Source organism: Anser cygnoides, chromosome 1 (assembly GCF_040182565.1).
Source record: "Anser cygnoides isolate HZ-2024a breed goose chromosome 1, Taihu_goose_T2T_genome, whole genome shotgun sequence".
In the NCBI taxonomy this organism is placed as follows: domain Eukaryota; kingdom Metazoa; phylum Chordata; class Aves; order Anseriformes; family Anatidae; genus Anser; species Anser cygnoides.
Genome location: NC_089873.1, coordinates 152,604,227 through 152,631,184, shown reverse-complemented (window position 1 = coordinate 152,631,184; position 26,958 = coordinate 152,604,227). Strand labels below are relative to the sequence as shown.

General features: G+C 34.5%; 1 protein-coding gene across 1 annotated transcript; it reads right to left on the bottom strand.

Annotated features, from left to right (window-relative positions):
• Positions 1-637: 637 nt before the first annotated feature.
• LOC125180978 (rho GTPase-activating protein gacV-like) lies at positions 638-26,229 on the bottom strand. Its single transcript, XM_066990388.1, has 3 exons — positions 26,194-26,229; positions 1,671-2,130; positions 638-1,283 (listed from the first exon to the last, which is right to left on the bottom strand). The coding sequence occupies exons 1-3, from the start codon at positions 26,227-26,229 to the stop codon at positions 1,216-1,218; spliced, it is 564 nt and encodes a 187-aa protein (XP_066846489.1). The 3' UTR covers positions 638-1,215.
• Positions 26,230-26,958: the final 729 nt, after the last annotated feature.

The window sequence follows — 26,958 nt, the reverse complement described above, 5'->3', positions numbered from 1 at the left end:
CATGTGTCTTTTGAAGATCCCCAAGGAATGAGACTCCACAATCCCTATGGGCAAGCTGTACAACTTCTCAGTCACATGCACAGTAAGGAAGGAAGTGATGTCTAGACAGAACCTCCTGTGTTCCATTTTGCGCTTATTGCCTCTTGTCCTGGCACTAGGTACCACTGAAAAGAGCATGGTTCCATTTTCATTTGCATCCTCTCTTCAGGTATTTTCATGTACATATTCAGGTAATTATTAACCACATTCAGGTAATTATTCAGGTACACATTGATAAGATCCCCCGAGACTCCTCTTCTCCAGGCTGAATATTCCCAACTCTCTCAGACACTCCTTTTAAGAGAGGTGCTCCTGAACCTTGGTCATGTTGATGGCCATTTTTTGGGGATTTTTCCAGTATGTCCATGTCTATAGTATGTAGGGCATTGGAAATAATGACCTTGTTTGCTTAGCTTTAGAAGCATGTTTTCTAGAAAGGGCATATAGCATGTACACAGAAAGCTAAGATTTAAAGATCGGTGAGGAGCACCTCTCTTAAACTGGATTTGAACTGGAGACGTCTTAGGACAGGACACATAACCATAGTTTAATCTGCTCTCAAACTTTTCTTTTTTCTTTTTTTTTTTTTTTTGGGGGGGGGGGGGGAGGGCGGGGGGAGGACACTGGTCATTGCACATGAAGCTGAACATTCTTTATTTTAAGAAAATGCTTTCAACATCTATATGTGTTCCCTAATTCTTTCTGAGGCTTGAGTGATAGGAGGCAAACTTGAGCCTGCCTAGTCTATTCTACTCATTGAGAGCTGATACAATTTTCTTTCATTATGCTACTAAAAATACACTGTAAGAACATTCAGAAAACTAAAAAGATTACTTTTAATTCCAAATAGTTTGGTGTCAGAATAGTATATAATTGCATATACATTCTTCATTTATCTAATATCTTCATTTTATTTCTGTAGAAATTATTGGTAGCATGTCCTGAGATTTTATATTCACTTTATTTTTTTTTATTTTATTTTTTTCAGTAACAGAACAGAAATTTGTGGTAGCTGTCAGTTAAACAGCAAAAGGTTTGCTATTGTGTTATTGTAGCAGTTTTTTTCTTGTTTGTTAACTAAGACAAGACATATAGTTTCTGATAAAAGTAAAACGTTTACAATCAGAACTGTTAACTGGCAGACCTGAATTGGTATATCATCATGAGTTTTCCCCATCACGAGTTTTCTTTTTTCTTTCTGATCCTTGTAGCCTCAGAATATGAATTCATTAAGAGCTCTAGAACTGAACATAGAACACAGATGTTATTAAAAATACAGCTGGAGTTCATTATATTTCACAATATCAGTAAGTATAAGAAAAGGTGAAAAAAGCAAGAAGAAAAATCTTATAACTTTTACTGATACTGAGGTCTAAAACAAGATCCAGTATTCTGAAGACAAAGACAAACAAAATTAATCTATCAAGTGAGTTTAAGTGAGTAGTGAGAAGCATAAGAAAGGGTCTGCAACTAGTTCAATTACTGAGGCTTAGGCCAATGCAATGGTACTGCAGGTTTTTAGCTTGTTCTCCTGCTGATCTGTAACCTAACCCTAACGTTTATACAGTTCTTGCATCATCCTCCTGATTCTATTCTGCCACCTTTTCTGCAGTAAGTCTGCAGACACTTACTGTCACTTATTTCCAAAGGACAGTTGTCTGGCCGTTCTTGTTCTTGTTCTTGTTCTTGTTCTTGTTCTTGTTCTTGTTCTTGTTCTTGTTCTTCTTGTTCTTCTTGTTCTTCTTGTTCTTCTTGTTCTTCTTGTTCTTCTTGTTCTTCTTGTTCTTGTTCTTCTTGTTCTTGTTCTTCTTCTTGTTCTTCTTGTTCTTCTTGTTCTTCTTCTTCTTCTTCTTCTTCTTCTTCTTCTTCTTCTTCTTCTTCTTCTTCTTCTTCTTCTTCTTCTTCTTCTTCTTCTTCTTCTTCTTCTTCTTCTTCTTCTTCTTCTTCTTCTTCTTCTTCTTCTTCTTCTTCTTCTTCTTCTTCTTCTTCTTCCTCTGTAGCTTCTTCTTCTGCTGTTTCTGCTTCTGCTTCTTCTTCTTTCTCTGCTGCTTCTTCTTCTGCTTCTGCTTCTCCTTCTGCTTCTGCTTCTTCCTTTCAGAGATGTTCAGGTATTGTTTAAAGAATTTACTGAATCTAAAATAGCCTTGAATTATAACAACAACACAAAACAAAACAAAGAAAAATAAACAAACAAAAAAGCAAAGCAAACCAAAGAACTAAACAAAGCAACACCAACAAACCAAACCAAACCAAACCAAAATCAAAATCAACAAAAACAACAAGAACAAAACATGTTTATTAATTTCCAATATCAGGTTGCCTAAAAGCTTTCATGGTACAGTAAACAATGGTACAAAAAACAAAAATTTATTCATTGTTTTATTATTCTAGTTTTCTGTAGCATCTTGTATTCTGCTCAAGATGTATTTTCATAATTAAAATATTAAAGAGGGTGATCAACATACACATAGATTATACGGGAATACTGCCTATTAAATAAAATAATCATTCATGACAGAGATTATGTGGATACAGATTGCAGCTTTAGAAAAAAAAAATTAAATATATATATATGTGTATAGCCTCTCAATGCCAAGACCTATAGACCTATATTGGCCTACATGACAGAAAAGTTAATTACAAGTTCAGCTTCTCATAACATTTCCTTCCTATACTTATGAAGAAATTGTTGTTAGTATACAATCAGAAGGAGCTATTATCTTTTGATGAAGCCCAGGATGTGGTTGGCTTTCTGGGCTGCTGCCGCACGTTGCAGGTTGATTTTGAGCTTCTCACCAAAAAACACCCCTAAGTCCTTCTCCTCAGGGCTGCTTTCAATCCATTGTCCACCCAGCCTGCATTTCTGCTTGGGATTACCCCAACCCAGATGCAGGACCTTGCACTTGGCTTTGTTGAACCTCATGAGGTTCACACAGACCCACCTCTCAAGCCTCTCCCTCTCCCTCTAGATGGCATCCCTTCCCTCCAGCATGTCAACCACACCACTTAGCTTGGTGTCATCAGCAAACTCTCTGAGGGCACACTCCATCCCGCTGTCCATGTTCCTGACAAAGATGTTAAACAGCGCTGATCCCAATACGGACCCCTGAAGAACACCACTTGTTACTGATCTCCACTCGGACATTGAGCCATTGACTACAACTCTTTGAGTGTGTCCATCCAACCAGTTCCTCACCTATCGAGTGGTCCATCTGTCAAATCCATGTCAATCCAATTTAGAGATGAGGATATCATGGGAGAACATGTCAAATGCTTTGCACTATTCTAGGTAGATGATGCCAGTTGCTCTTCCCCTACCAACCAATGCTGTAACCCTGTTGTAGAAGGCCACCAAATTTGTCAGGCATGATCTGCCCTTAATGAAGCCATGTTGGCTGTTTCCAGTCACCTCCTTATTTTCAACGTGCCTTGGCATAATTTCCAGTAGGATCTGCTCCATTTTATACTTTTTAGGGGGGAAAGTTAGTTCAACCAAACCATAGTTAATCCAAGTTCCAAATTCTTGAGTATAATTTTGTAACATGTAATGGGAAGCCACTCACCTTAACAGAAGAGACAATATCAGAAAATATGGCCTCTAAACAATACACCTAAATAGATAGCCACAGCTTCCGATGGTGTCTTGGGAAAATAGTGATATTTGTGATTTGTACAGGAAACCTTCACCCTTCAGGAGTAACAAATGAAGTCCACGATAAAGTAGATAGAGCAAGACTGCAGAGTTAATTCTAGAAATATATGTGGACAACTGGATCAAACCTTTTCTGAGATACTAACACAGATACTAACAGAGATTTTAATATCATAAATGCATAAATCTAGCTGTCAAATTATGCATATGAATCCCACTCTGCTTTGTTAATACTACAACCAACAAACAGTGTGATAAATAATAAGTCTGAAGAAAGAGTCTTATGTTTGAGGTTAGAATCTATGATCAGCATGATACTTTGATACTCAAAATAAAGACCTTGTTCACTGCTTAAAGTAAATTATTCTGAAGATTATTGTAATGGGAATAACATCTAGGGTCATACATCTATATGTCTGAAATATTTGTTGAAATTTAAAAGATGACATCCATCACATTCATCTGTACTTTGTAAAACAAGCAATGCAAGAGTCATTATGAAAACAGTGTAATTTGTTACTGAGGCAAAATGGCACCACAGGTCCATCTGATCTACAGTAGAAAAGGAAAATACAGAAAGTCCTATAAGGTAGAAAAGAAAATGAACTAATTAAAAAAATGAGACAAAAAATATTTCTTCTCCATTCAGTTCAGTTCGTCTTGATGTCTTTGAAGCTAATAACGTGGTCAATAATTTGATGTCAATAATGTGGTGAAACGATGTACAGTTGCTTGTTTTGTAGTAAAAACATTAATTATATGCAAGAGGGGAACAGAAATAAATAGTAGAAAATTGCATTATATTTATTTAGTAGATTGCATTAAACTTACTGCTTAGTGGAACAGCTTTTAGAACTGTAAGATGCTTGCCAAGTCCATAACAAGATGTTCAGGTGAATGAACATAAATTATTATAGGTTCTGACAGCTGACAGAAACTAGAAACTGCTCTGAAGCCTGACAAATTGATGATTTCAAAAATGTTTTAATATCAGACAATCTTTACCAGGCTGAAGTTTCATCATGAAAATTCAAAATTATGGCTGACAGAATTTGAGTGGACGTCATGGAAAAATTGTGGAAAATAATTTAGAAAGTAAACCCATGAAATATTAACTCTAGCTACTATTCTCAGAAATTAACAAACTAAAAAGAAGATGTCAAGATGAAATGTCAAATGGAAAATGGTTAACAGTGACATAGTATAGAACAAAATTATTCTGATTCTGATACAGAAAACAAACATTTGAAATGCTCTTGGGTCAAAACTGAACAAAACAAACAAAACAACAAATAACAACAAAAAGTTCTTGAAAACAGAAATAATATTCACCTGTTTCTGACACACAGATGAAGAAAAATGGACAAGAATGTTGTTTCTGTTGACGTAAAAACTATCCTGAAGCACAGAAAGGTACAAAAATATGAGCTGTGCCAATTGGCTCTGGTTACGTTGTCGATGCCAGAAACTCAAAAGAGTGTTGAATTGGCATTTTCAGGTTTTCTAACTACAAAGATTCAATATAGATGAGGTAACTTAGGATTATGTTGTGTTAGTAAAGCTGAAGAATTTTAGAAAATTGTAATAAAAACACTAATAAACATCATTTTCTACAGCATAAAATACATCCATATTTAGTAGAAAATTAGTAGAAATGCTAATGTTATTAATATTAGTTATCTTTTTTATGGAGGAAGTATAATCATTGAGCAAACATGACTGTAGTTCTCATGTTAATAAGAATCATGATGATGTCCAACTAGTTTCTTTTCCGGTTTCATCAATTGCATGATTTCCCTTTTCACTTATTTCTATTTATTTAGTTTGTGATTTCTGATGTTTTTAGCTAGTAAAAATACTGGTTTTGTAATATCATTTTAACAGATATTTGAGCTTTCCAATCCCTTAAATGTTTGTGCTCTTTTTTCAGCTGCAGCATTATAATTGACTAGTATCAAAGTATTTGACTTGTGATACTTATTCTCAGTCATGACCACTTACTCATGTTAAATGGTAAAAATTAATAATCTAAATTTCTCATATAAGCGTTAGTTACAGAAATATTTTTGATACAACATCAACCATTACTAGTGTCCAAAATATATTACTTTCTGTCAATGTGAATCAATAAAAAATGGTGGGGCTGACCTCAGACAGTTACTGTATATTTCTTGACCCAGTCCAAAATCCAAAATAGTTACAGATGAACTTTAACTTGAAGTCAGCTTAAAAAAAAAAAAAAAAAAAAAAGAGTAAACATTAAATAAGCAAAAAAAAAAAACCACTTTTTTCATCTCTTTACAGAAATTCATATTTCTTCTAAATATGTGTGTAACAATAATTAAGAAAGAATCAAAACTGAAAGATATAAATTGGTGTAAATTGCATGTGTGTTGTATGATGTATGTAGACACTGGGAAATTATAAAGTGGACCTATTTCATTGTTGTATTAATATTTATTATATAAACTTTCTTTGACTGTGTCTGTTCACATACACAGTGATTTTATAGGAGTTGAACATCTATAACTCTGAACACTCTTGACCCCTGGCAAGTTTTTCAAGAATACTAAATTAAAGTTATTACTGCACTAGAAATTAAAATTGTTTAACAGTAGTTTCATTTAAAGTAAAACATATTTCTAGGATCGTGTTGCTTAATTTCATGAGCTTAGAATATTTATTTTACTTATATTACAGCTACTTTTTTTTTTTTTATAATATAAAGCTTAGGAAAATAGCTTACTGAAAATGTTTGAAATCTGTTGCTAACTCTTACAGTGATGTTATATTGCAATAATTGCAACAATAGAGACAAAACCAACCTCTTGTATTAACACATAAAGAATAGAAAAGGAAAAAAAAAAAACAGATATGCATGCAAAATTATACACAATTTAACTGCTAGATTGCAGGTAGCATTTTCCATTTTGCCATTTTTTCTAGTAAATGTAAAAATCTCACTGACTGTTTTTATCTTAGTAATCATTTGCTTATCATTTTCTGGTGTAAAAGAAATAGACTGCTTTAAGAAATAAAAAATATTACTTAAAAATAAAATCACGAACAGGAATTAAACTGGCTGATCATACTACCTTTAAAAAAATCCTATATACTATAAAAGATCCCTTCCCATGCTACCCTGCCAGCATCTAATTTATCATAATTAACTGGGAGAGTTGCAAATGTCTCCATTATTTGGATAAAGGAGTGTACATAATATCTGGCTTTATCCTCTAGATAATGTCAAAGAAAGCAGACACGATCCCTTCCCCAGTGTAACTATTACTTGGAGAAGCAGACTAAGTGTGGGAGCACAGAAATTCAAGTTTGAGCAGAGCAAACACTTACAGAAAATAAATAAATAAATAAATAAATAAATAAATAAATAAATAAATAAATAAATAAATTCCCAGTCAGGCAATAAGCAAAATCCACATTTTATTATTATTATTATTATTATTATTATTATTATTATTATTAACACACATAAGCAGATTTTGATTTCTGTTGGTGAATGAGTGTGTTTCAGACAATAAACACCCAAGAAGGAAGTAATGAGCAATCTCATAAACACAGCAAATTGATCATAAGCTTCTGTCGTATGCAAAGTAATTCTTGCGTAGAAATGAAAGAAAGGTATGTAACACGTTATATTCATGTTGGAGGTCTCAATAACTTTATGGCTTCCCATTTGTTAGAGAAAGCTGATTCCTATTGTATGTGATATAAGACACACACACAAAAAAAACCTCTGTTATTTATAGTATTTATATAGTACTTGTGTGTCTATCATCTGCGATTTTTTTTAAAATCACTATTCCTTAAAAAAGTGTCAAAAATTAAGGCATTTGAAAAAAAATGTCTATTAAACAATTAATTATTATTATTCTCTTTGCCAGGTTAAAGGATGGACCACATGATCTGAGAAGTCTTTTCCAACTTAAATGATTCTATGATTTTAGATTCTATGTATTATATCAAAAGCATATACGTATGCTGTAGGGCATAGGGGTGTGAACATTAAAACATAGACTCATAGAATAATAAAATAGTTTGGGTTGGAAAGGACCATAAAGATCATCTAGTTCCCTCCCCACCCCATCAGCAGGGACACCTCCCACTAGAACAGGTTGTTCAAAGTCCCATCCAACCTGGCCATGAACACTTCCAAGGACAAGGCATCCAGAGCTTCTGAGGGCAACTTGTTTCAGTGCCTCGCCACTCCCTAAGTGAAGAATTTCTTCCTTATATCTAAACTAAATGTAACCTCTTTTAGTTTAAAGACATTACTCCTTGTCCTATTACTACACTCCCTCACAAGGAGTCCCTCCCCAGATTTCCTGTAGGCCCTCTTTAGGTACTGAAAGGCCACTATAAGGACTTGTCGGAAAATGTTTAGAGATTGAATCGTCCGTTTAGCTTTTCACTTACCCCTGTGTAAATTGCTCATCAGTTTCTAGTTGACCACAAGAGACAAAAAAATAACAAGTGAAAAAGAACAAGTAGCTGTCACAGATCATAAACAGTCAAGAAATGTTGTGCAAACCATCCAAGAGGAACTAAGAATATGATCAACTCTGATAAAAGTTGTTTAGTATATTTTATAAACTGTCAAAAAGAAACGAAACCAAATAAACAACAAATAAACAAAACAAGCTAAAGCAAACAAACTAAAACAGACCAGGCTATTGCACTACCTATTAGCTTTTAATTTAAAGAATTCAACACTCTGTTATGATTGGTCTATTTTTTTTTTTTTTTAAACTAGAAATAACAAGTAATTTATAACGGCATGAAGGATTTTCGAAAAGTATGCAATAAACTCATGCATATGAAGGACCTATACATATATTATATAAAATCCGAATAGAGTTTTGCCATCTTTTAACATGTGGGAAATTTTGGTTCATTTGAAATTGATGTGTATTTTGGATTTATTTGAGGAAAAAAAAAAAAAAGAAAGAAAAAGGAAAGAAAGAATTGGAGCTTAATAATATTGGGTGAAAGTTTTGGTTAAGTGTGATAATCTGCTTTGTACCACTTCTGAAAGACTTTGCCTCTATTCCTTTCACTGATATCTTTATGTAGAAAACATATAAGTATGTAGAAATATATCTTAAATTCAGCCTTTGAAAGGTCAGCCTTTGCTCTTTGACAGGCCCATATTCCTCAAGATTATGAACTCAACCAGGCCACAGTTGCAGAAGCCCAGACTGCCTCAGATCTTGACATCTTTAGTGAGCTGCATTTGTAAGCACCAGGTCCAGTAATACATCTCCTCTGGTTGGTTTGTTTAATACCTAGACCAGGAAGTTATCCTCAACACACTTCACAGGTTTCCTGGATTACTTAAAGGCAACTGTGTACTTCTCTCAGCAGATATCCATGTTTTTGAAATCCTCCATCAGGGTGAGAGCCTGCAAGAGTGACGCTTCTTGTAGCTTCTTGTAGCAGGAAGACCTTGTCAACAGGTTCCCTTTGATCAGGCAACCTGTAGTAGACCTCAGCCAGAGGGTGTCCTTTATTGTTTTGGTTCTTAACTTTTACCCACAAGCTCTCAACCTATCTGTGGCTGTTTCTCAGAGGCAACTCTTTTTAATCTGTTAATTTGTTAATGTAAAGGCCAATACCTTTTCCCCTACTTTGCTGCCTATCACTTCTGTAAAGCTTGTAGTCCTCAATGGGATTATCATTATAGGTATCAATATAATGATTTTTGTATTGTGCTTGCATTTACTATGACCTGGTAAGCTTGTAATATTTAGATAACAGCTATCCACTTAGTTAACAGTGGAAGACTGAAAGCTCAGCACTGACAACGCTTGTGTGATTTTTCTACCACTTGGTGATTTCTCATATTCAATGAAACCTTGACTTACAATGTTCTTTCTTCATAGTATATGTATATTGAATGATACTTCATAACAAACTATGCTGAATTAAATTTTGTGTTTGGGGATGTCCATTAAAAAAAAGTTTTAATAATAATAATAATAATAATAATAATAATAATAATAATAATAAATTAAATACTTAGAATACTCTGAATATACTTTGAATACTCAGAAATCAAACAAAGGTCTGATGTAAGGGTCTGAAGATCCACTTAAATATTTATACAGATTTATATATATATATATATTTTTTTTTTCAGAGCAGAAAGTAATCAACACATTTAGTGTTTGGATATTTTAAGTGCATTTTTAAATTAAAAAAATATATGCGAATAAATAAAATGTATAAATAGAAATGATTTTTAATTCTTTATAATGGTTTATGCTTATGAAGGTTGTTGAATGGTTACAGTTAAGTAGTTAAAAGTTGTATGAAGAACTGTAAATAGAGCAGGAGGTAGGGGAAGTCTCCAGACTTGAAAAATATTGCCTGAAAAAAGTTGCAAAGATCACAAGGATTTCTCAGTGTCAGCACATAAGTCTTCTTTTAAGAACCTTAAAACACACAAAAAAAGTTTCTTCCCCCCTTTCCTTCCCTTCATTTATTAAATGAACAGAAAACAAACAAACAAACAACAGAAAACAAAAACAAGAATTGTCTAGACAAATTACTTTTATAGCTGAGTACAGCAGAAATACATCAGGGGTTGTTGTCAAAAGTTAGGACTGCAATGTCTGAATGAGCACAGCTTTGCATTCACTGGCTGCCTCTTTGGCAAGTGAGGCTGAAGCACTCCTGAGAATCAGCAAAGCCATTCTGGAAGGCATTTTGCTGTCTTATTTTCAGTGATGGAAAAATAGGCCTACAGGTGAAGAATCCAGAGTAAAGCATATCCTTTTCATGATACTTTTGCTCCTCTGTTCTAGCTGATAGAGCCATGATAACCACAACATTTCTGCTCTGTTGTTCATAATGTTCAGGTTGTTTCAGGCCAAACAGTCTCAACTCATGGAATTTTACGTAATTTAATTTACTTTTAACTAACATAAATATTTAATTAGGGATTCATGCATTGAGAAAAGAAGAAAAGCAGTTAAACAAAAAAATTAGGGAAGCAATTTTCCTTCCTGTACCCCAGGCTCAACTTCAGTCCCCAATCTGGCGTGGGTGACCCATGGAGTGCCTTGACCTCAGGGGTGACCTTGCCTCATTGTGGATCATCCATGGACATTGCTCCTTTTCTGTCTGGGAGTACCTCCTTCCATGTCCCCAGTCATGTCTGCAATGACCCCTTCCTTTGGCATATGTCTCTTTTTCTTCCTGTTTCTCCTGCTCTATTTCCTCATCTGGGTCCAGTCCCTCAAAACCGCTACACTTCCTTAAACATGTCTGAGCTGGGGCACTGGGGGCTTCCCTTTCAGGCTGCAGTTTTGGTAGTTGCTGGGCTGCTCACACTAGTGTCAGACAGGACTGGAATCAGTTGGGACTGACATAGGCCATTCTGTGGCTTCCTCCACAGGGGTCACACCTGAAGTCTCCCTGATCCCCAATATTTGGCCAAAACAGGGGTAGCCCCAAACTATTTTCCTCCAAACCTGTGGGCAACAAGACACTTCTGAGTGCAAAGAGAAGTCAAGTTATCATGAGATGTTATACAAAAGGGAAAGGGAACAATGAAGGTATACTCTTTTAGCCATTAAAATGGTAAAATAAATAATTAAATAAAATCTAATTTATGTTAAGACAAAGCAGGAAATCTCTTTCAAAAATAAAAATAAAAAAGCCATAAAAATAAATTTAAAAAATGCCATAGATTTAGGAAGACATGGTTAAAGATACAACATGTTTAGATGAAAAAATAACAAGAAAAAGCACCAAACTATCCATAGCTATAGAACAAGAGCTTACACTACACAGAGATGTGTGCATGCTGTTAAAGTAACATGTTGGCAAATACATGTGTACAATAATTTTCTTTCTTTTGCTGCAGGGTTGTTGTCTTATAAAATCAATAAATAAAGAACAAACAAAATTTTGTTTTTTAAGATACATTAAAAAGTACCTGGAGCTCAAGAGAAGAACACTTCTATTTGTAGTTATAAATCTAATCAAAACAAAGCATTATATATATATATATTTATAGCACTGTTCAGCTGAGTTTCTGTGGTGTGTTTTTATTTCTACCCCCTGGTGTCATTCCCCCCCCCCCCCCCCCCCCCTTTCCCTTTTAGTGCAGAAAAGGAGAAAAGGCTTTTGTAAAGACTACAATTCCCTCTGGGTAAGCTAAAATTCTGTTATGTTTTTAGGGGTTCTTTCCTTTTCTGTAGAAGGCATGTACAGGAGGATATTTCATGTGGATGTATAGAAATTTACAAAAAGTGTTCTCATTAGCACTAATAGAAACATAAATAGCTGTGTGCCAGCTTTCTCTTAACATATTTTAGACCAGTGCTGAATAAACATTCATGTCAAACACTAAGGGAGTTACATCTAGATTCAATAAAGAAGGAGGAAAATGTTTTCCATGGTAACAGTTTGATTTAGATTAAAATGAACAGTGATGTTAAACCATGCTGTGTAAGTTTAAGCTCAGCATGCCATTTGAAAGGTAAAATACCCTGACCATAAGCAAATCTTATCATTTTAAGTCAGACTTACAGCACTTCACATATAATGTGCTTTATAGAGGTTTGTTTTTTGTCGTGTTTTGACTGTTTGCTTGCTAGGTTAGCTGGACCTTTATATGTGCAAACACACACACACTTTACTTAAAATGTATTTTGGCCTCTATATTCAGCTAGACAGATTCACTTAGTGAGAAGTCATTTAAAAAAAATGACAAACTGTAAAGGTAGATATTTTTTAGGAAGCAGAAAAATTAACTTTTCTAGTGTCTGGGAAAGAGTGTCACCTCCAATAAGACAAAGTGATTGGTGCTGTGTAGGGATTGCAAGTATTTCCTAAGCCACCTTTGCAGTTCTCAGAAAACAAGAGCTCTCCCCTTCCACTTGACACTTCCCATCCTGTATGGATTGTTTCACTAAAGGAGAAACAGATTAAATTGCAGCTGCTGTCAGTTTTTAGCCAGGTCTGTTGAAGAATGTGGCTTTTGAAAAGTTGTATCAATACTTCTCTTTCATTATTACCAAAGCAGGCTTAACTGTCTTTGATGTTTTCTTACCAGCATCATTACAGTTTTCTAAAACTAGTGAATAGTGGGCTTTATTTAAGGTCACATTGAAATTCCGAGTTGGAATTGCAGTGCATTGGGGGGCTGGATTGTTCATTGTTTATAATACCTTCCCTTTTGCAGTTTGTATTGAAAACAAGTGAAAGAATGGCTTCAATTTTCTTTCACAAACATAGACCAAGTTATTAACCTGCACCGTTAGATTTCATAGGGTGAAAGTCAGCTCAGACATCTGTCTTTTGCTTGTCTGCAGGCTTAGCTTTCCTTGAGACAGGAAAAAAAAAAAAAGCAGCAAGCTGATAAACCAGTTATACACATGATGCTTTGGCAGGCAGTATACTACATCTACAACACTTTATACAGGAAATTTTGCCATATCCTATTGATCAACATATCACATATTTTACTGTGTTTAATAGCTAACCAGGTTAAGGTGGTAAAATTCACTCTACACACTGTAAATACATGGACATGAGGTACTACACTCAAATTTGTGCACATTCTTTTGGGAAATCTATCTAATAAAGAGAGTATATTTAATCATCCACCCTTTTGGCACCTGTACAAAATTGCTACTCAGTTATAAATCAGGTATATCACTTCTGCTTCTCTACTAATGCTAACAAAATAATAAATTAATAACAACAAAAGTAGCAAAACCCACATACTAATAACAATAAAACTGTTAGTGTAAATTGTTTTCTATATTCCTTACTGGCTATTTTGCTGGAATAGTTCAGAATATTTCCATGTACAGCATATGAAATCTTGCCTTTTGTAAACCTGCGTGCAATTCTAAACCACATTGTGAATTGAATCAGACATTTGCTGAGCAGTACAGATCATACTTCAGATCCTGTGTCGAGGTACAGCTGTAAGAGAATCCAAATGATACTGAAAAATGGGTGACTCTGCCCTAAATTCTGTTCTAATTCTAAATTCTGAAAAAGGTCTGTAGAAAGCCACAATAAACTGTTTGCCTATGAGGTGATAATGGATATCCCCTAAGAGAAAAGGAAAAAAAAAAAAAAAAAAAAAAGGAAAATCAAAATTACGTTTAAAAAAGAAACATAATCTCTTAGTTTTGATAGCCTCTTAACACTGGGGCTGAACTCTCAAAAGGTCCCCTAGTGAGGAAAAAAATGACCGACTGTCTTCAGGGGAGCTTTGAGACTCTAAAAATAGTGATAAAAAAGATTTCTGAGGTTGTGTAGACTGAAAAGCAAATTGGAGGTAGTATTTGTGCAAGTGGATAATCTTGTTAGAGTGTTAATTAGGCACACAGAGCAAGGTCCTCTCTAGATCCCTTACATTCTACTTAAATTTGGAAGAAGCACTAAACCCCAGGCAGTGATTTTTTATTATTATTTTTTTTAATTTCTCAGAATTTATATTCCTGGTAGATGAAACATATTAGACAACTTTTCCATTTCATTTTCTTTTCATAATAATTAAAATACTTACTCATCAGGATTAAGAACACCATAGAGCGCTATGTGGTGTTTGCTGGGTCTCAGTGTCAGCTGTCTGGAAAGTCTGGTGCCTGGTTCAGAGCTAGTCTGGGCAGTGCTGGGCTGTGTGTCAGTCATTTGGCTGTACACTTCATATTGTCTAAGAAAAGAGAGAAAATTATCTGCTTCCTGTTAAACTTCCTTCGATTAGAATCATGTAAAATCCTGATCCAAAGCAGAAAAACACTGGGAAACGTTTCAGCAGTTTTGTGACATAAGTGAATAGTTCATAAACTGCAAAATGCCATTGCTCAATTTCAGCATTGTGCAGTTTCACTAGGGTTCTTTTATATCATTATTTAATTTACATTTGTATTTCCTATATAAAACTGTGAACAAATGTGACTGTGTCCCAAAAAAAAACCATAGAAAACAGACTTACAAGGATCACAACTAAAGGACAATCAAAATGAATGAGCAAATGTCTGCTTATACTAATGCTGAAAAATATTATTCTCTTTCTGGTAGTTAAGAGTCCTCAAAATGCTTTAAAGAAATAAATAAAACATATTTATGTATACTGTCTTTGTCTAAAAGTTTGCTGGGTTTGGAATTTACTCTCTCAACATAATTCATTACATACCTGGATGTGGGACATCAGCTCTACTTTCAGTAGTGATTGTCAACTTCCTCATCACTGATAGGACAACAAAAAGAGGCTATACAGTGTGAAGGTAGGAGAACATTGAAAAGTTATTGAGTGTGTTATTTCTGAGATGCTTAAGCAAGTGAATTTTAATGCTTGTGTTTTTGAACTTACAGACATTTACAGTATAACTACCTAATTTACCTAAGTAATTTTAGAAACTTCATAAAATTTCTTGTAATTTTATTTTCTTCTTATTGATTGTTCAGCTATTTGCTTCAAAGACTTTCTGTGTTTTGAACCTTGTATGAATAAAGATACTTTCACAGGTATAGCTAGGTTGTTTCACTAAAAAGGACAACACAGATGTATATATAAGATCATTGTTAACACACTACTCTCATATACAACAATTCAACTGAATAATTTATTCTGCTCTACAAAATCTAAAACCTAAAAGCTGTCAAGATTTTTGCCTTTAGTGGTTGTTTAACAATGTTACAAATCAGTGCACTGAAAATTCATGACCCTTAAAACTATCTTATTTAAATAAAGTTTGTTTTGTTTGTTTTTTGTTTTTTAATATCCAGAGAGGATGAAAAATGAAAGATGTTTCAGTGTTTTCTGCCTTTCTTCTGGCAGTTTTTGTTGTCTCTTTTATAATAACTTATAAAAGAGGTGTATTGCAAATATTTTGAGGCATAATGCAAGATTACAAGATTACAAATATTTCATAGAGAAAAATATTAATTTACAGTGACGGATAACTGTTATATTAAAGCTATTCCCCAAAAACTCTTTCATTATTTAGTTTCAAAATATAATATAAATTATAGATTAGGATATAGGAATTACAATCATAGAATCATAAAATCATGCAATGCCACCTATTTAAAACATTAATATCCGTAATGTTATTACATAATTAACTTTAGTCTAAACAGAGAAAAATATAATTCTTTTAGCATTTTGAAGGGTAAAATAATAAAAAAAATAAATTAAAAATCTATGAATCTTAGCAGAGAAATCCTAACTAAGATATATTTCTCATGTACTTGAGAATTTTTATATTCAACTAACCTAGAAACATTATAATATGTTTGGCTTTGTGATAATAACATTGAGTTTTGGAGCTAGATACTAATTTTTTAAGTGAGTAAGAGCAACAACAACAACAACAACAAAGAAAATATCTATACAACAATTTAAATAGTACAAAAAAAAAAAAATCCAGATTTTGAAAACACAGAGACAGTGATGATACTTATTAATAAAGATTACTTTTAGAAAGGTACATTTTCTTACTATTTCAATACTCAACTTGGACTACCAATAAAAAGATTTTTTATTTTAATTAATAAAACCATATACTTTTAAGTTGTTGGGGATTTTTTTTTTTGAAAGGATAATACTGATATTATTTAACTAAACAGCTTATTGATATTGTTTGTTGGTGTTCATTGGCACTGTTTACAAGTGCATGTATGAAAATATCTTCTCTGTAACTCAGTTTTGCCAATGGAAAATGGTACAGTCTAAGTTCAAGTAGTAAATAATGAAAAATAGAGGTTATCGTAATTTTAGAAGATTAATCAGCATCATAAAGTAAGGTCTGACCACAAGATTAAAATTTAAACTTACAGCATTAATAGAGTTTAAAAGAGAATTTGTTGTAGCAAATTTACATTAATGTTATTGGAAAGCAGGGATTTTAGAATTATTGCAGTATTGCCATAGTCATTCTTTTCAAATTGCCAACTACAAAATACCTGTATCCTGTTCTACGACACAAAACTTCTCTTAGTATACAATATTTTCCAAATTAAATGAAATCCTAGGTCAAGAATATTTACTGTACTTTTGTGGTACTCGTTCTTATTTTAGCCATTAAAGATCAGAGATTCAGAGCATGTGTTTATGGTGACTTTGTGAAAGTGATAAAGCTGCAGCCATGGAAAACCTGAAGGAGTTCCTCATTTCTTTATTTAAGCTTGGTATAGAAATCATTCATCATTTTTCTCCAGGCATCCTTGGTTCAGTATTGCAGAGTAAAGGCATTATGCTTCACAACCTTTTGCTGGTTTCTTATTGATCAGTAATCTTAATATAACACACACAGCAAATTAATACAAATTTGAGCTTGAACAAATTTGTTCAAGCCCTTATGGGTCTTAATATAAAGAATACCTTCAGTTCCAAAACGTGAATTTGGACATTCTCAGCAGTCATATTCCTAAATTATGTAGTCTGATATTGAAGGCAAAAGAAAGGACTGTGGCTAATGAGACAATCAGAAATAAGAGGAATGAACATGTAGACTGAAGTTAACTGGGAGAGGTAACTTAGACAAGGGCTGAAGTAAGAAAATCAAATGTTGCCAAAAGTAATAGAAAGAAATAACTGGCAGGAAAATACAACATCTCTGTTAATGTCAGCACACTGTAGTGGAATGAATGAGTTAAAATAACCATGAAGACTAGAAGACAGAGTATAATGAGAAGTACTAGTTCAAACAGTGGTAAAACCTGACACAAGAGACAAAGAAATTCAAGCCCTTAAAACTTGCCAATTCCAGCTATATACAAAAAATACAAGAAACAGCATACACATATGTACTGGGGCTGGCTGGGATGTTAACTTTCCCTGCAGCAGCCCATACAGTGCTGTGCTCTGCACTTGTAGCTAGAACAGCATTGGTATCACACCAGTGTTGTGTCTACTGATGAGCAATACTGGCACAGCATCAGGACCCTCTCTCTAACCCTCCCAGAGCCAGCAGGCTGGGGGTAGGCAAAAAGTGAGGAAGGAACATCACCAGGGCAGCTGACCTAAACTAACCAAAGGGATATTCCATACCATATGATGTCACACTCAGCAATAAAAGGTGGAAAAAGGAAGAAGAGGGGAAGGATGGGTTCTTATTGTGAAAATGTCTGTCCTCCCAGACAATGGCTACATGTGTTGAGGCCGTGTTTCAAGGACATGGTCAAGCATTGCTCGTTTGTGGGAAGTAGAGAGTAATTCCTTTCCTCTGCACTTCCACACAGCTTTTGTTTTTTATTTTTTTTTTGTTTGTTCGTTTGTTTCTCCCCTTTCCCCTTTCCTTTATTTTCCCATTATTTAAATATTTTAATTAATAATATTTTTTCCTTAATAATTACTTTTTCCTTTAATTAAATTATCCTTATCTCAACCCGTGAGATGTTTCTTTCCTTTTCTTCTTCTCCTCTTCTGAGGAGGGGGAGTGAGAGAGCAGTTCTGGTGGAGTTCAGCTGCCCAGCAAAGTAAAACCACCACAACATAACACTCAAGCATAGTCCCCCAGGGACCTGGAAACAGCTTTTGCAGTGTTCTTTGGACACGCTGACTTATTTATTTATTTGTTTGTTTGTTTGTTTTTTTATTTATAATTATGTGCTCAATCAGTAGTTAGGACACGAGAGCAAGGAACTATGACAGACTGTAATCTAGGTTATCTGCAGGACAGAACAGTAAAACTGCAGTCTCTTGGAATTTGGTCTCCTACAATAGGAGTTTACAGAAAAAGAATAATTGTAAAAACAATGAAATAATGTAAGTGTTGGAATGTTTTTTTTTTACATTGTTTATTTTATAGATAACCATCTTGATGCCAACTTCTATTAATTTTAAGATTATTCTTGTTTTTAATAACACAGCAAACAGAAGGATAAATTAGAAATATCTCTGCTTCTAAGGGTCTGGGAATTTGTAACACATCCAAGCACTTTCAAGAAATAGAGGAAAAAATAACACACTAATCTGTATATGATGTGAGATTGATCGTGAATAGATTCCAAAAGGAATCTTGCCAGATTTGCCCCAGAGATGCGTTAATCAGACACTGAGAAACAAGTTGAAAATAATACAGGGAGTACAAAAGAGGAGACACATAAATTGAAAGTGATTGATAGAGACTGATTTTTGCTATAAAGTGTCGTACGGTTAGGAGTTTCCACCAAATTTCTATCCTAAAACAATTGTGCTCTTTTCTCTAATTTCATAAGGCCACCAGTTTTTATCTGCTTCTTAAACATCTCACCTCTTGCTCTACTGATAATATGCTGTGTCAGACATCTGTCTGTTGAGTACCTGCAGCAATGTGTTCTGGAGCTAAATTGCTTTTGTAAATCTTTTACTAAAATAAAATTAGCATTAGGATGTTTGTCATTTCAGCTGCAACAGAATAAATATTTTATCTTCTCTTCTTAAAAAGCTCATCTGTAACCCCATACATTTCCAAAATAATTTTAAATGAAAATAAATAATAATAATAATAATAATAATAATAATAATAATAATAATAATAATAAATCTATTTGACTTTATCTTTAATTACAATATATGCTGTATTGTATTGAGACCTTGAAATGACTTGTGATTGGAGTTTATCGAAATGCATTTATCTAAAATGCTTTCAGCTTCTTTTTATTTACTTTCCTCGAGTAAACTGTCACTTTTTTCAGATGGGTGCACAAAACATACAAAAGCGAAATAAGAATATCTTTGAAAGAATTTTCATCAAAAGAAGCCAAGGTTTTGTAAGAAAGGATTCTTTTTTTTTCATTTTTCTTAGAGCCTCTCAGAAGCATCAGAATTCAGAATGCAAGTGATAAAACATAAATGAAAAGGCATGAAGAAGCATTTGAAGTGGGGAAAACAATCACTTCACTTCTCATCAAACATGCAAAGAGTTTAATCTGGTGCCCTTTAATAAAGATAGGCAAGAATTTCATCTAATTATGATGTCCCTCCCAAGTCATTAGAGAATCTCTCAGTGAAGGTCAAAATTCAATGAGCAGAGCTTTGGGCCACATCTGTTGCTGACCTTGAAAGCTGCAGAGAATCAAGAACACTATTGCTTCACAGGACATTGATTTGCAGCAAATTATTCCCAGTTGTACAAGTTGAGCCAAGCAAAAATGTGTGACCCACCAAAGATCAGTAGAAATAATACAAAAAATGAAGTATAGGTATGATGAGGACAAGCTTGGAAATAATAATAATAAAAGAACAAAGTAGCTTGTTTTATCTCTTATCTAATGGTGACATTTATCAGAAAGATACAATTGAAATGGCAGACTGAAAAGTTTTATTTTGTAATAACTTTTCACATTATTTTTCTTTCATTCAGAAGGAAAATAAATGAACGCAGTTGAAAGGCAAGAGTAACTGGTTTCATTATTGAATAAACTTTGCAACTTAGTACAAGCGTGCAAATAAAGCTTTGATTAAATAACTCTCATAGGTGACAATCATAGTAAAGACAGAATTTTAATAAACTACAAAAGAGAGAATTTGAAAAAAAAAAAAAAAGAGACCTGCATATAAAGACAGATGAGAAACCCCACTTTATAGCCTTATAATTATAATGTATTTGTATAATGGAATATTTTATATCTTGGTATTCATACATTTTTAAATGATTTTAATTGTCTTCTTTGGTTCTGTTTTTTCTTGCCTTGCTTCATGTCACCTCTCTTTTCCTCTCCTTGCCTTGCCTCCCCTGCCTTGCCCTTCCTTGCTTTTCCTTGTCTTGCCTCTCCCTGCCTTACCTCATCTTCTTCTATTGCTGATGTCAAATAGCACTGAAATTTATTGTCTCTAAAATCATGGCTGCTCAAGTGACTGTAGTTCACCTTTTCTGATCATGAAGTTCCTTAGTTCTTTGTACAGATTTGTCTTTGCTGTTTATTTTATATACTCTGCCTGTAGGAAAATTCATTCCAGGTCTGCTTGGCATAAAGTGCTACTATTTACATGTCAGTGTGACAGATGAGGTGGGAGGCCAAATGCTATCCTCATTTATGGTTGTGAGAACAGAATTTCTCTCTCTAATGCCAATGTGGAATGCAAAGAATCACACAGAATCACAGAATGAAAGAATGTTAAGGATTGGAAAGGACCTTGAAAGATCATCTAGTCCAATCCCCCTGCCAGAGCAGGAGTACCTAAATCACGTCACACAGGAACATGTCCAGGTGGGTTTTGAATGTCTCCAGAGAAGAAGACTCCACAATCCCCCTGGGCAGCCTGTGCCAGTATTCTGTCACCCTCTCTGTGAAAAAGTTTCATCTAATATTTAAGCGGAAACTCCTATGTTCCAACTTGTACCCATTACCTCTTGTTCTGTCATTAGATGTCACTGAGAAGAGCCTGGCTCCGTCCTCCTGACACTCACCCTTTACATATTTATAAACATTAATAAGGTCACCCCTCAGTCTCTTCTTCTCCAAGCTAAAGAGACCCAGCTCCCTCAGCCTTTCCTCACAAGGGAGATGCTCCTCTCCCTCACGGCTCTGCACTGGACTCTCTCAAGCAGTTCCCTGTCCTTCTTGATCTGAGGGGCCCAGAACTGGATGCAATATTCCAGATGTGGTCTCACCAGGGCAGAGTAAAGGGGGAGGAGAACCTCTCTCGACCTACTAAACACACTCCTCCTAATACACCCCTGGATGCCATTGGCCTTCTTGGCCACAAGGGCACAGTGCTGGCTCATGGTCACCCTGTTGTCCACCAGGACCCCCAGGTCCCTCTCCCCTTCACTGCTCTCCAGCAGGGCAATCCCCAACTTATACTGGTGTCTGGAGTTGTTCTTGCCCAGATGCAGGACTCTACACTTGCCCTCGTTTTATTTCATTAAATTTCTCCCTGACCAATTCTCCAGCCAGTCGAGGTTGTGCTGGATGGCAGCACGGCCTTCCAGCGTGTCAGCCACTCCTCCCAGTTTAGTTTGTAGTTTATGGATTGCTTTCTTTGGCTTCGAAAGTAACTTCACCTGTCCTGTTAGGTCATTTATTTTATTATTTTTGTTGTTGTTGCTTGCTTGCTTGCTTCCTAATTAAGCCAAAATAGGAATTTGTCTCAAGTACAGAATACTGACCTGATTTCTGTTTTGTATTTTCCAATTACATAATGATCCAATGGATTTCATTTGTGGTCAGCCACATCTTAGCTCATCTTAGCTGAAGACAAATCCATTACAAACTCAGCAAGGGTTTTGTATTAGCAAAATAACCTTTCAAGCTTTCAAGAGTCTGTCTCAAATTGCTGTCTCAGAAGGGAAGGCCAGAAGTTCCTAAAATCTTAGAAACTGTGCCAAACTCTGCAGTCCTTTATACCCACAGCAAGTCTGGGAAGATTTTTTTTTTCTTTTTTTTTGACATTTGCAGTATAGAAGGAAAAATTCGTTTCCTCATGAAGCTCTGCTGTCAGTCTAACTACATTAAAATTTTGTATTCACTTCCCAAAACAGTTGTGCCTGAATCACATAATGAAGATGAAAATTGTAAGACAAAGTTGAAAACTATTGTAACTGTTGGTTTGGAATCATTCCAAATACTACCTACATGATTGCGGGCACTCAAACACAACAGGGTTTTGTTTCTCGTAGAACTAAGGTCAAATGCATTAATAAATAAATAAATAATATAATGTAATAATTATGTGCAAAACGTTTAAAATCACATATTGCTGGTATTTAAGTGTCTTCAACTTCAAAAAGTTACAAAGAAGTCTCCAAATGAAAGATAGAGCTTTAGTTATACAGGAATCAAAGACAGTACAGAAAGTGACAAATATACTTACAAAATAAAAGAAAAGATCAAGTGAATCATCAGTTAAAAGTACTGAGTTAATGGATAATGAGTTTGCAGTCCAACTTGAGCTAAATGGACCTATATTACCTTTCCTAACTGTGAAGGAGAAATGGAGGTAAAAAAAGGTTTTGGTTCAAAATTGGGAAAATATTTGAAAATGTTCTTAATTTATGTAAACATTGAAGATTAAGTTGTATTAAATATACTAAAGGTTAGGAAAATGCCTTGATCATTGAATGTTCTTTGAAGGTTCTTGAAAGGGGATTATTTAGCTTTTGCTCTTGGCATATAACTTCAGCTTTTACACACTCAAAACTCGTCTTCCTGTACTACAGTCTAGCTCTGAAGAGGTTAAAAAGTGGAGGTCCTTCATTTATAGACTAAATTCATTTTGGTATTTAGGAGTTATGCTCTGAACAGGTTCAAAAGTGTTTCATATTCTCCAGCTTCTATTCATCTAGTCTTTACCATCTTCCCATAAAACAAACAATGTGACTTTCTTTTGTTCCCTCATGCCTCATGCATAAGTTGTCACAGAAATCTTTATGGGAAGATATTCCCTTGGGACCAAAATAGCTTCAAAATGGCAGGAGTATGGCAAAAGTTTGTAATCCAGGTTTTCTCTCATACAAGTGTTTGCTCTTCTGTAAAGTCAACAATTAGTTAATATATACTTAATTATTTCCTCTGAGATGGAACACCTTCAAGACCACTCACTGTTGCAGAACACATCATGGCCTTATGAAAAAGATATATTTCTTCAAGCAGAAGAAGAGTCTAAAGCCAGCACACTTATAATAGTTTAAAACCTAAATTTAAAAACATTGAAAGAAGCAGCAGCAGCCTATATTGTAGTGAAATTTTCAAAGGAAGTATCAATACTGTTTAACTCTAGACACACACATTATAAATGAATTTATTAAATAAATGTCCAATATCACATTTAGATCTGTGAATCTAAGTGAGTACACATGTGCCACCCAAAGAAAAATTTTAAGTCTGTTTAGTACATCTTTCTTCTTTGTCTACTTTGTGTAGTAGCTTACTCATTGTACTGGACTTTTACAGTCATTTACAATATTCATTCCAGTAGAAGTCATCAGAAGTTATCTCTCATAACTCCTGAAATTGTGCTTTGTTCTACTGAACTGCTGCTACTGCTGCAACAAGGATAAAAATCTATCCACCTGCATCAGAGAAAAACTTTTCACTAACACTGTTTTTCTGTATCTTCTTTTCAGGTGTGAACATCTTCCTATGCATTGCAGAGGAAGGCAAGGTGCTAACTTGGATATTGAGAATTCCCTAGCAGATCTGTTCTAAAACTATGTATTACAATCAGAAATGACAAAATCTCCACTGCAGAGACCGTCATAAAGTATGGAACACAATATTTTTAAATGCAATTTTTGGAAGTTTAGATATAACGTTTAACCTGGTAAAAGGTGATAATAATAATAATAATAATAATAATAATAAAAACTCAGTTCCATACTGCTTACCTTCATACTTCTCCACTCCATCTCTCAGCAGCCAACAAAGTTAAAAGCCACTGAGTATCTACTGACAACCAGATAGGGCAAGAGGTCCACCTTAATACCCACTTTCAGCACTCTACTTTTTAAATCTTTCTATCTCCCAAACTCACCATTTGCTCCCATGTTTTTCATCCGTATTACCATTTTCTGCCTCCCCTTTAGTTATCTCAACCACTGGACTAAAAGATCAAAATAACAGATTGAACTGAAGAAAGTTAAATACATCTTCCCATTTTTCTGTGCTTTAGCTCTGAGAATTCAATCTACTTAGTACCTGAAATATCAACGGTGAATCAATTAATTAAATTGTAAGTGCATAGATATATGATCAATACCAATGATCTGATATATTTTTAAGCAGAAGAAAATATATTTTGTATTTTGTGAGTCTTCAAAATGTAAGAAATCAGATGCATAGGTTCTTTAACATAAAAAAAAATGTAAATAAAAAAGGAAAGGAAATTAAAAAAAAAAAAAAAGAGAGAGAGAGAGACAAATGACCTTATCATTGATTCAAATTGAAGCATGTGAAAAACACTGACAAAATTTAAATCACTTCTACAAAATCTACATATATGTCTTTAGTCATCTAAAATTTAAAGGAAAAAATCCATCAAAGAACAGCCTGCTAGCAAAAGGACACAGAAGTATTAAAATGAGTCCAGAGGAGAGCCACAAAGGTGATCAGGGGCTGGAGCACCTCTCCTATGAAGACAGGCTGACACATTTGGAGTTGTTCAACCTGGAGAACAGAAGGCTCCAGGGAAACCTTATAACAACTTTCCAATATCTAAAGGAGGCCTACAGGAAAGATGTGGAGGGAGTCTTTGTCAGAGAGTGTAGTGATAGGACAAGGGGGAACGGCATTAAATTAAAAAAGGTAGATTTGGATTAGATATAAGGAAGAAATTCTTCACTCAGAGGGTGGTGAGGTACTGGGACAGGTTGCCCAAAGAAGCTATGGATGCCCTGTACCTGGAAGCGTTGAAGGCCAAGTTGGATGGGGCTTGGAACGACCTGGTCTAGTGGACGTTATCCCTGCCTATGGCATGGGGGTTGGAATTAGATGTTCTGTAATGTCTCTTCCAACCCAAACCATTCTATGTTTCTATGATTCTATGATTGTTTCTATGATTCTATGATTCAATGTTTTTTCAGAATATTGAAAAGTATCTTAAGGTGTGAGAAACATAAAAACATAATAATTTTGAAAATAAATAAAGAAGTTTTACTTATAAATATTCACTTATTTGCAGCTTTCTTACCCTCAGCATCAAAATTTCTATCCACAAGAAAAACAATAGAAAAATATATGTAATATTTTGCAGTCACCAAACACTTTCAAGACATGGAAAACAGATCATTTTCTATGCTATCAACTAATTAATAGTTCTTATTCTTTTCAAGGATTACATTAGTTTAGAGAGAGATACATGGTTTAGAGACATACCATTGGTGTTTGATCCTGTCACAAAATGATTCCTGAACTCCCACTGACATTGTCATTTTCTTTCAGGAGCATTAAGTCTTATTTGGCACAGTAGTCTCCATAGGACACCTGTCACCCTTGTGCTATAGCACATTTCAAGTTTCACCTACCTACTTTCCATAGTAGTAGCTTTCCACGTAGAAGGAAGGTTACTGTAGTGCATTAGGTTACAGGCTGGCAACCCCCCCCCCCCCCCCCCCCCCGAGATTCAGTCCAAGGGGGAAGAACATGGCCTTGAGGCTATGCTCTGATGTTTATATCAAAGTGATACTGACACATAACAAGAGCAAAAGGCAAGAAATTTACCAACAAATAGATTCTTTGAAGGCAGCTTGTTTTGAATCTGATGTCTTTGTTCTTCTCTGTTCAGCAAGCTGGCAACTTGATGTAGGAGGCGTTACCTGGTGCATTTTGTTCTTAGTAATCGTACAACACAAGGGGACAGTGACTTGTCTTTTTTTTGACTGCATCTACATCTCTACTGACGGTTTCAGCCATATTGAAAGCATTCATTATCTTAGCAGTAATCTTATTCCAAAATGTTTTATCTAACATCGTATTAGTCTGATCTTTTAAATGTCATGTCTGACTTAATCCAAATAACAAGAAAACAAGAGAGATATGATCAATGCATTTTGTTTATTTATTTATTTTATAATTATAATTTTACTTACCTCTCTCCGATATTCAGAGTATCCGTAATTAGTCATGGACCTAAGGGCACAATAAACATATAATTCTTGCACTTAGAATATTTTGCATATTTTAGATGTTAGATTTTAAATGTTTAAGACGTTAATTTCTATTTATTTATTTATGCTTCTTACATTATTACAAGAATACCTGTTTTTATTTAATCTAACCTCATTGCTTTGTCTTGAGAAAATGTTAAATTGATAACTTTCTAGGAAGTTGGTCTTAACAGTAGAGTATTAGGCTGTTAATATCTGTCAGTACAATACCTACTAAAATTCAGGGAGGTTTCAGATGAAAAATAACTGATTAATTCATCTGGATGCTATGCAGATGTAACAACAGGAAAAATGTTGCTTCCTGAGACGTAAGTCAATTGCTTATGACCTGTCTTAGCTCAGCTCTGTAGACATATGGACAAACAGAAGAATGGGCACAGGTTCCCTCAGTACTTCCTTTAGGGAAGTCTAGAATTGAACACAAAGTTAGGCCTTCCCCACACTGTTTTTTGTTTTGTTTTGTTTTGTTTTTCATTAACTCTGCTTGCAATTCAGCACTGTCTTTAGTAGAACTGTCTTCTCTATGCCAGCTTAATGTTCAGGCTAACAGGAAAGCAAATAATGTACATTACTCATTATCAAAGTGATGTAAGAGATAGTGTGTGATCATTACTAAATATGTATATCAATCAATACATAGCTAAGAATATACTTTCATATCTTGATAGTCATATAGATATATATATA

Coding starts and splice junctions, on each gene's coding strand:
- LOC125180978 (XM_066990388.1), bottom strand. CDS start 26,229: ATGACTAATTACGGATACTCTGAATATCGGAGAGAG. Junction 2,131..26,193: donor ACTCTGAATATCGGAGAGAG/GTAAGTAAAATT, acceptor CATCTCTGAAAG/GAAGAAGCAGAAGCAGAAGG. Junction 1,284..1,670: donor TCCTTTGGAAATAAGTGACA/GTAAGTGTCTGC, acceptor TTCTATGTTCAG/TTCTAGAGCTCTTAATGAAT.